Raw genomic sequence first — 8737 nt, 5'->3', positions numbered from 1 at the left:
ACACCTCAGGATCTTCCTTCTTAGGCTTATACCATTGGTGGATGCTGATCGGGATCTTGTCCCTAACTAGAACCCCGCACTGAGCAGCAAATGCATCCTTTGTCCGGAGGGGTTCAATCGGTTGGCCGTCGCGCGCGATTGCTGTGATCTCAAACCTTTCATCCGAGCGCAACTTTCTCTTCGGGCCTCGTCTCTTTACCGAAGTTGTGCTCGATCCGGAGGGCTAGAAAAAAGAAGAAAGACGAGTGTTAATTAATATGTGTACATACCAAAACAATGAATGCATCAATTAGCTAGTTAGCACAGGCTTAACTAATATATTTACCTGGCCGGACTCTGTTCGGTCACCGGAGCCGTCACCACGGGCTCCTTCTTGCACTAGCATTGGGTCACCGGAGCCATCATAATCATGTCTTTCCTCCTCCACTCTTCGATCACCGTAGCCTGCTTCTTCACCCTGTTCTTCCAGACCATCATTGTCGTTAAGATACGACAAGATATCACCTCCGGCTAAGATTATGTCCCCCAACACCTCTTCTGCTTGCTCATCTCGTCCGTGCTCCATTGTTTCTGCAAATATTACAACATGGCAATTATTACACAAACATGACAGCAGGTGGATATATTAGTGCAAACGTAGACCTAGCTTATTCCGGGTTTGGGGTGGCCTAGGCAACGCTTCAAGGGTAGGGGCGCGGCGGGAGGGGGTAGGAGATAGACCGACATCATTTTTTTCTAGGGTTTGGGTGTCCTCGAGAGTTTTGGTCGAGCGAGAGGGTCGGGGGGTGCTCCCGTGGTATAAGTTATCACGGTCGAGAGGGGGGTATAAATATCGACCGTCCATCATGTCGAAGTTATCTGGGAGGGAGTTATATATATCGACAACGACGACATACATACATGGGAAAATAATGTTATCGGGGAGGGGGTATATCGACCCCCCCATGTGTTGAAGTTATCGGGAGGGGGTTATATCGACAACGACGACATACGTACATGGGAAAATAATATTATCGGCGGGGAGGGGGTATATCGACCCCCCCTCGTGTTGAAGTTATCGGGAGAGGGGTATATCGACGACGACAGACCCGATAAAACATAAGAAAACGAAGAAGAAATAAAAAGAGGAGAAGAAGAAAAGGAATAGAGAAGAAGATCGAAGAAAAAAAAAGAAGAAAAAAAAGAGGAGAATTTCTATTTTTTCTTCTTCTCTTCTATTCCTTTCTTCTTCTCCTCTTCTTTTTCTTCTTTTTTCCTCTTCTTATTTATTTCTCCTCTTCTTCCTCTCCTCTTCTTCTCCTTTCTTCCTCTTCTTATTTTCTTTTTTCCTATCCTTCTTTTTCTTCTTCTTCCTTTTCTTCCTAGCTAGATATATAAAACTTTTCTAAAAATGTAACTTTTGCATATATATAAAACTTTTTCTTCTTCTTCCTTCTTTTCCGAAATATATAAAACTTTTCTAAAAATGAAACTAACCTAAAATGGACTAAATCAAAGAACATATATAGATAAAACTTTTCTAAAAATCTATGTTTTGCATACATGAACATATATATACAAAGAGAACATACATACATTTTTATAAAAATGCAAAAAAAAAATCTGAAAAGAGGACATATAATCAGATATACACACATACATATACTCACACATATACATATAATCTGGAAAAAAACATCATATATATGTGAAAAAAATAGGGAGGCAGGGGGCGGCGCCGGCCTGACCAAAGGAGAGGTGCGGCGTGGTCGGGGCAGGGGCAGAAGGCAAGGCCCGCGTCGGGGTAGAGGGCGGCGACGGCGGCGTGGTCGGGGCAGGGGCGACGGCGGCGTGGTCGATCAGGGCAGGGCGAGGCAGAGGCACGGCGAGGGCCCGCGGCGTGGTCGGGCAGCTGGGGCTACGACAGCGTGGTCGGGGCAGGGGCGCGCGGCGTGGTCGGGGCAGGGCCGCGGCGTGGTCGGGGCAGGGGCGGCTGCGTCGACGAGGCAGAGGGCGGCGACGGCGTCGACGGGGCGAGCTCGGGCAGCCTGGCGGTGTCATCGGGGGGCAACTGCAGAGATGAATCTGAAAAACGCCAAGTGTTTTCTTATATACTCAGAGCATTGGTCCCGGTTCGTGGCACCAACCGGGACCAATGCCCCCCTTTAGTCCCGGTTGGTGCCACCAACCGGGACCAAAGGCCTCTTTTCAGCAGCGCAAAGGGCGGGAAGCGGCGGCCTTTGGTCCCAGTTGGTGGCACCAACCGGGACTAAAGGGGGGGGGGATTGGTCCCGGTTGGTGCCACGAACCAGGACCAAAGGCCCCCTTTAGTCCCGGTTGGTGCCACCAACCGGGACCAAAGGCCTCTTGCTGCCCGCGTCGCGGTCAAAAGTTTAGTCCCACCTCGCTAGTTGAGAGGGGCTCGGAGTGGTTTATAAGCCCCGCTGCGGCTGCTGTCTCGAACTCCTCTGTATAGCATGCTTCTGGGCCTAACTTTGGCGCGCTGCCCCGCTGCGGCTGCGGTCAGCGCCCCAACAATTTTTTTGCTGTCCGCATCGCGGCCAAAAGTTTAGTCCCACCTCGCTAGCCGAGGGGCGCCCGCATCAGTTTAAATGCCGCGGCGCGGCTGCTGTTTCGAACTCCTCTCTATAGCAGGCTTCTGGGCCTAACTTTGGCGCGCTGCCCGTTTAGCCTCCTAGCCCTTCTGGGCCTGTATTTGCAAACCTGAGGGTTGTAAGGCTAAGCGGGCAGCGCCCCAACATTTTTTTTTTGCTGTATTTAGTTTTTTGTTTTCTTTTTTGCTTTATTTATTTTGTTTTGTTTCTACTTACAACAAAAAACTTATTTATTTTATTTTATTTTGTTTCTAATTAATTATTTATTTTACTTTATGATAATTCTTTTTGCTATTAAAGTTTCTATAAAAAAAGTTCTTTATGAAATTTTTTTTGTTGTATTTAGTTTTTTTGTTTTCTTTTTTGCTTTATTTTTTTTTTGTTTCTACTTACAAAAAAAACTTATTTATTTTATTTTATTTTGTTTCTAATTACTTATTTATTTTACTTTATGATATTCTTTTTGCTATAAAAGTTTCTATCAAAAAAAGTTGTTTATGAAAATTCTTTTTGCTTTTAATGATTTTGAACAGAAAATACTTTGATAATTTTAGTTGCATCAATTTTATATGATTTTAGTTTCAATAATAATAGAGGTTTCTTATAATGTTTTGAACAGAAAATACTTTGTTAATTTTAGTTTCATAAATTTTATTAAAGTTTATTTTATTTTGTCGGAACACAAGAAGTCCGGAGTTGTAATAAGTTATTAAAAATAAAAAAGAGGCGCAATGCTCGTTGATTTGCTTCAAGCCTTTCGGAATAGTGTAGACTGCACTGCACATAGCTCCATGCAGTCTACCTTATTCCTCAAGGCTTGAAGCTAAGCAACGTGAGCATTGCGCCTCTTCTTCATCGTCTCTGCACTCAGGGCTTATAAACCGCTCGTAGTGCCTCTCAGCTAGCGAGGTGGGACTAAAAAACTGCTTAGTAAGAAACTCTAGTACCGGTTCGTGCCACGAACCGGTACTAAAGGTGCTCGTGGGGCCACAGCCTCATTAGTACCGGTTCGTGGCACCAACAGGGACCAAAGGGTGGAATTGGTCCCGGTTCGTGCCACCAACCGGGACCAATGGCCTTGCACAGCGGCGTGGTGGTGAGTTTAGTCCCACCTCGCTAGCTGAGAGAGAGCCGCACCTGTTTATAAGGTGCGGTGCGCCTGAGCTGTCGAGCTCCTCTCTAAAGCAGGCTTATGGGCCTAACCTCTCTCTACATGCCTGTGGGCCTACTGGACCTTCTGCGGGCCTGAATCCTGGCCCATGGATGGGTTTCTAATCGTATTCAGGCCGTGGTGGCCCAGTAGGTGGCGTAATTTTTTCCTCTGTTTTTTTTCTCTTTTGCTTTATTTGTTTTGTTTTGTTTCTACTTACAACAAAAACTTATTTATTTTATTTCTAATTACTTATGTATTTTACTTTAATTATTTTATTTTTATTTATTTTACTGCTGCTATTTTTATTTATTTTACTGCTGCTATTTTTACTTAATTTATTAAGGTTTATTTATTGTAGTTACTATAGTTTATTTTATTTTATTTTATTAAGGTTTATTTAGTTTTATTTATTTTATTAAGGTTTATTTATTTTATAAATATAAAAAATAAAACATAGATGCGCTTATAGAGAAAATTCAACCTAAATTCATAATAAATTTCTATGAAATTTACTGTGAATTTAGGTCAAATTCCCTGTATAAGGGCATCTATTTTCACTTTAAGAGAAGCTGAACAAGGCAGAGAGGGACGGCCTTATAAACTGATGTGAGCGCCCTTCGGTTGGCGAGGTGGGACTAAACACTGGCCGCAACTAGGACCAGGCCTTTAGTCCCGGTTTGTGGTAGGAACCGGGACTAAAGGGTGGTGGGCCAGGAGCGAGGCCCATTGGTCCCGGTTTGTCCCACCAACCGGGACCAAAGGGGCCGGACGAACTGGGACCAATGCCCCCACGAGGCCCGGCAGGCCCTGGCCGCACGAACAGGGACCAATGCTCACATTAGTCCCGGTTCGTGACTGAACCGGGACTAATGTGAAAACTGTCCTGTGACCTAAGCCCTGTTTTCTACTAGTGATTGCCGCTGCCGCTGCCCTCTTTGGGGAAGAGATGTTGGTCTAAACTGCCGTTGGTCATGAACTCGAACACCAACAGGGGCTCTCCTTTGTTGTATGACCACCTGCAATTTTGTATGTATGTAGCATGCATAAAAATTAGTCCTTCTGTGGTTGTGGTTGCAGAGGTATGTAGAATTGTAGATACGTTGCAAGTTAGAGATTATGTGTAAACACAGGATTGCCTATTTCATCGTTTTCTTTGCATCGAGGTTAACATCTAATTTGTCCCCACCGCAATCCACATAGAACATAAGCTGGAATCGCATTGCTTTCCTGAACTTGCACACTTCTCATACTCAAGTGTATGCTTAATGCGCAATATTAGCTGATTGCGATGTACTCCCTCCGTTTCAAAATAGATGACTCAACTTTATAAGTTGGGTCATCTATTTTGGAACGGAGGGTTTTTAAGTTGGGATTGTTAATATCAAAGCGGTTTGAGGATGACAAAGCTAGTGGTTTCCACACGACCCACCCAGCCAGTGATGTATTTTTGGGAAAGAAATAAAAGGTAGAGAAGATCATGCAAATGAAAAAATATTATGGACAAAAAAAGCTGGAAACATCTGAAGTTTGAATAAAAATAATTTGGCTATCCAAGAATTTCATAAAATGGAAAACACAAACAATTTTGAACATTCATGTGATAACAAAGAGAAGTGGTCATTTTCCGTGAATGTTCTTATGTTATCATCTATTACTTCCTTCCCAAATTATTGTCTTAGATTATTCTAGATATGGATATATCTAACACTAAAACGTGTCTAGATACATTCAGCATGCAGGGAGTATAACTCCGTAATTCTCCGGCATACTTTTGTTTCCCCTAATTCATTAATACATTTATGGACTTTTTTATTTCTATTATACTGAAAAAGGCTCGTGCCCCGCTTTATATATAAAACAACGATTCAAACCAAGCCATACAATACGACACTACAATACACGCACACAAGGCTAGATACAAGAGTGTTAAGGACAACTACACAACCACGAAAACTCGAAGAACACTACACGAGAAGAATCTTGGAGTCACCGGAACTCTCAACCGTTAGCGAGTCACCTCGGAGAGACGAAGTCGTGTACGATGAGCCGGGTACTTCAAGGCAGCACCTTCAACAAGGGAATGATGCCGAAGCGCCGCCACCGCGTGATTCAAGGATTTAGGTTTCCCTGGAAGCAACATGGAGGACGAAGAGTAGCCACGACGCCTTCAAGAAGGAAATGTCGCCCATAGCCGCTGTCGTCATCAGCCTGGCAGAGCCAGAGTAGGCTTTCACCCCAGGAAGCACTTCTCCTCCGAAGCGTAGTACAACAGGTCAAGCCCGTCGCGTCAACGCCACCGACAGTTGGACGCTGGCCACCACGCCGCCCGCATGACCATGGCACCCAACCAACACCCAAGCCGCGAGCTCCACCCCCGAGCATCGCAGCTCCCACCACCAAGGCGGACATTGGTGGGTGTCTGGCAGGAGCCCAGGTACGTGGCGGCCGAGGCTGGTGGCCCAGATCTGGGCGCCGCAAGCCTGCAACTGCCTTCATGTACGCCCACGTTGGGGGAGACACAACATTTGCTGCTTGCGGCAGGTGTAACGGTGGTGGATGGCGTGGTCTTTGATGGTGGCGTTGATCTAAGGATGGGCCCGCTCCATCCCCAAGCTAGGAGCATGCAGGGTAGATCGGACAAGGTTCGCGGTTCCGCCGCCACCAGCCACGAGGTCGGGAGAGCTGGGCGGGGATTGCCATGGGACCGCCCCCGCCACTGCCGTCCTTGGAGCCCGCCTAGGCTTCGCCGGTGGCGCCTCTGGCGGCGGCACCGCGAGTAGGAGGAAGAAGGGGAGTCAGCGGCCGTGCGCAGGTATCGACCCTCGTGTCGCCAGAGGAGGGCGATGTGGGGGTGTTTTTTCCTTTTCATTTCTATTATAGGCAAGTTGTTGTTTTCCAGTATTACTTTTCATAAACAAATTAGGGGCAACTCTCACTCGACTTAGATATAAATGATCTCCTTTTCTCTATAATTATGAAATCGTTATTTTAAAATTTATAAATATATAATTGGTTTAGAACAATTAAATCCTGTATAAATCTTGAAAGTTCCTGTAAAAAATTTTTGTTAGCAAAAATCCAATCTTTTTTACTGCCTTGTGAAAACCAGGACAACGCCATCAGTCAAGCCCACTTGTAGTTTTTTAGGGGAATCAAATCAAACCAATTAAAGTGAGGAGAGGGACAATGGGTGATGGTAGCTGGATCCGTGGCCTGCAATTCTATCTCCTATCCTACACCCATATACTTGCACGTTGGTATGATGTTAAGACAGGATGACTAGTGTTAAAGCACCGTATTTGATGTTAAAGAATGAAGACGTTCGTGATTTAGAATATACTTACTGTATATACGTAGCTATGCAAGTGCTCACAAAATACTCCTCCTCCTCCTACTACTACTAGCTAGCAAGCACGCATACGCGCGTATGGACTAGGAAAAGCACGTAGGTACTCACCGACGAGGGGGACGATGTTCTTATGGCGCAGCCTGTTGATATTGCTGACCTCGGCGATGAAGTCGTCGTAGCAGCGGTTCTGCACGTCGCGCGTGAACCTCTTGACTGCCACATCCATGGGTCGCTCCGTCTTGGAAGCGGCGGCGGGCAGGGTGCACCTGTACACGGTTCCGAAGCCGCCTCCCCCGAGCTTCATGGCCTCGTGGAAGTTGCTGGTGGCCTTCTTGATGTCAGCGAATTCCACCTTCGTGGGCACCCCGGGAAGGCGCTCCATGGACTTGGCGAGCTGGTCCAGGTCTCTATGCCACCGCCGGTACCTCGAGTTGAAGTAGCATGCCACGGCGGTGGCCAGGACGGCGGTGACGGCTATGGACCCGATGACCGAAGACAGTATTGTCACCTTCCTTGACAAAAAGCGGCCTTCGTCGGGGTCGGGGTCGTAGCGAGGGAGGTCCTCAATCGTTGCGATATAGTTGAGGCCGCCTCCCGGGAGCAGCTGACCAATCATTGTCACGAAGCTGAAATAGACACGTGAGGAGAGGATGCTGCTGATATTTAGATGAACTTCGGCTATGGTGTTTTCAGGCTTGGGCTTGCCCTGCAAATCAACGTACACCGACAACCGTCGCCCTGCACGATCATAGTCGATCCACATGGTGTAGTTGGGGCTGAAAGCCGGCATTTCATGGATGTTCATAGCAACAACCATGATGGGATCAGTGAACCCCGTCAATGAGCGGTTAGCCAGCACACCGGTCCCGACATAGACAGAGCTGCTGCCGGAGACGATGGCGGCCCGGGTTGTACGGTTGGTGATCGAGTTGGCGGAACCGTTTTCCACCAGTAGCTTCGCCAGCGAGCTGTTTGCTCCGTACGGAGCCACACCAAGATCCAGTGTGCCCTCGTCGGGAAGGATGAAGAAGGTGGGGCCACCATACGCCTCATTCTGCCTCTCCTGCTGGTTCGACAGCGGATGGTACCCGATTGTGACGTTGAACGATGCCTCGTCGACCCCCACTCCGTCGGGGCGCAATTGCCAGAGCTCTACTCCATCGATGATGGTGAACCCTGGGATACTGTTCGCCTCCGAATCCGACAGGTTGTGGCGGATGAAGTCGAAGTCAACCGGTACGAGCCCGCCGGATTCTTGGTCGATCATTTGCAATGCGAGAGCGGCGGCGTGCAAGCTGTGGTTGCTCCTCCGATCCTGGTCGGAGCAGGGGCATTTGCACGGCTGCTCGCTCGCGTGGGAGAAGGAGATGGTGGACAGGAGGAGGAGAACCGGGAAGGGAAGCAGCTTGAGTTGGAATGCCATTTTATGTTTGCGCTCACCTTAGCTAGCTAAGCTTGCTTCATATACTATAGTGACCAGGGAGAATGACGAACAAGCAAGAAGTAGGGAAACTCATTGGCCACCCACGTGCCTGTGCTCCCCGGTGAGTTAATTGCCTAATTCACTACTCCATCTCTTCACTTTTATAAGACCCTGAAGACATTTCAGACAATGTGCAAAACAGCCCATTTTAAGTTGTC

The 8737-nt window shown here is 47.2% G+C and overlaps 1 protein-coding gene across 1 annotated transcript; it reads right to left on the bottom strand.

The window, feature by feature from the left end:
• Window positions 1–4637: 4637 nt before the first annotated feature.
• On the bottom strand, window positions 4638–8519 carry LOC123126028 (probable L-type lectin-domain containing receptor kinase S.5). Its single transcript, XM_044546446.1, has 3 exons — window positions 7205–8519; window positions 5765–5874; window positions 4638–4763 (listed from the first exon to the last, which is right to left on the bottom strand). Exons 1-3 carry the CDS (start codon window positions 8517–8519, stop codon window positions 4638–4640), a joined length of 1551 nt encoding a protein of 516 aa, XP_044402381.1.
• Between the last annotated feature and the right edge of the window lie 218 nt (window positions 8520–8737).

The sequence above is a fragment of the Triticum aestivum genome, chromosome 5D, assembly GCF_018294505.1.
Source record: "Triticum aestivum cultivar Chinese Spring chromosome 5D, IWGSC CS RefSeq v2.1, whole genome shotgun sequence".
NCBI lineage: Eukaryota > Viridiplantae > Streptophyta > Magnoliopsida > Poales > Poaceae > Triticum > Triticum aestivum.
The sequence above is the reverse complement of the archived record's forward strand: the minus strand, read 5'-3'. Positions and strand labels throughout refer to the sequence as shown.

What these genes read in the sequence shown, in the direction of transcription:
- LOC123126028 (XM_044546446.1), bottom strand. Translation starts at nt 8,519, where the DNA reads ATGGCATTCCAACTCAAGCTGCTTCCCTTCCCGGTTCTCCTCCTCCTG. An exon ending in GAACATCGTCCCCCTCGTCG is followed by an intron (nt 5,875 to 7,204) that starts GTGAGTACCTAC and finishes TGTTGCTTCCAG; the next exon opens with GGAAACCTAAATCCTTGAAT. An exon ending in CACGACTTCGTCTCTCCGAG is followed by an intron (nt 4,764 to 5,764) that starts GTGACTCGCTAA and finishes ACAAAATTGCAG; the next exon opens with GTGGTCATACAACAAAGGAG.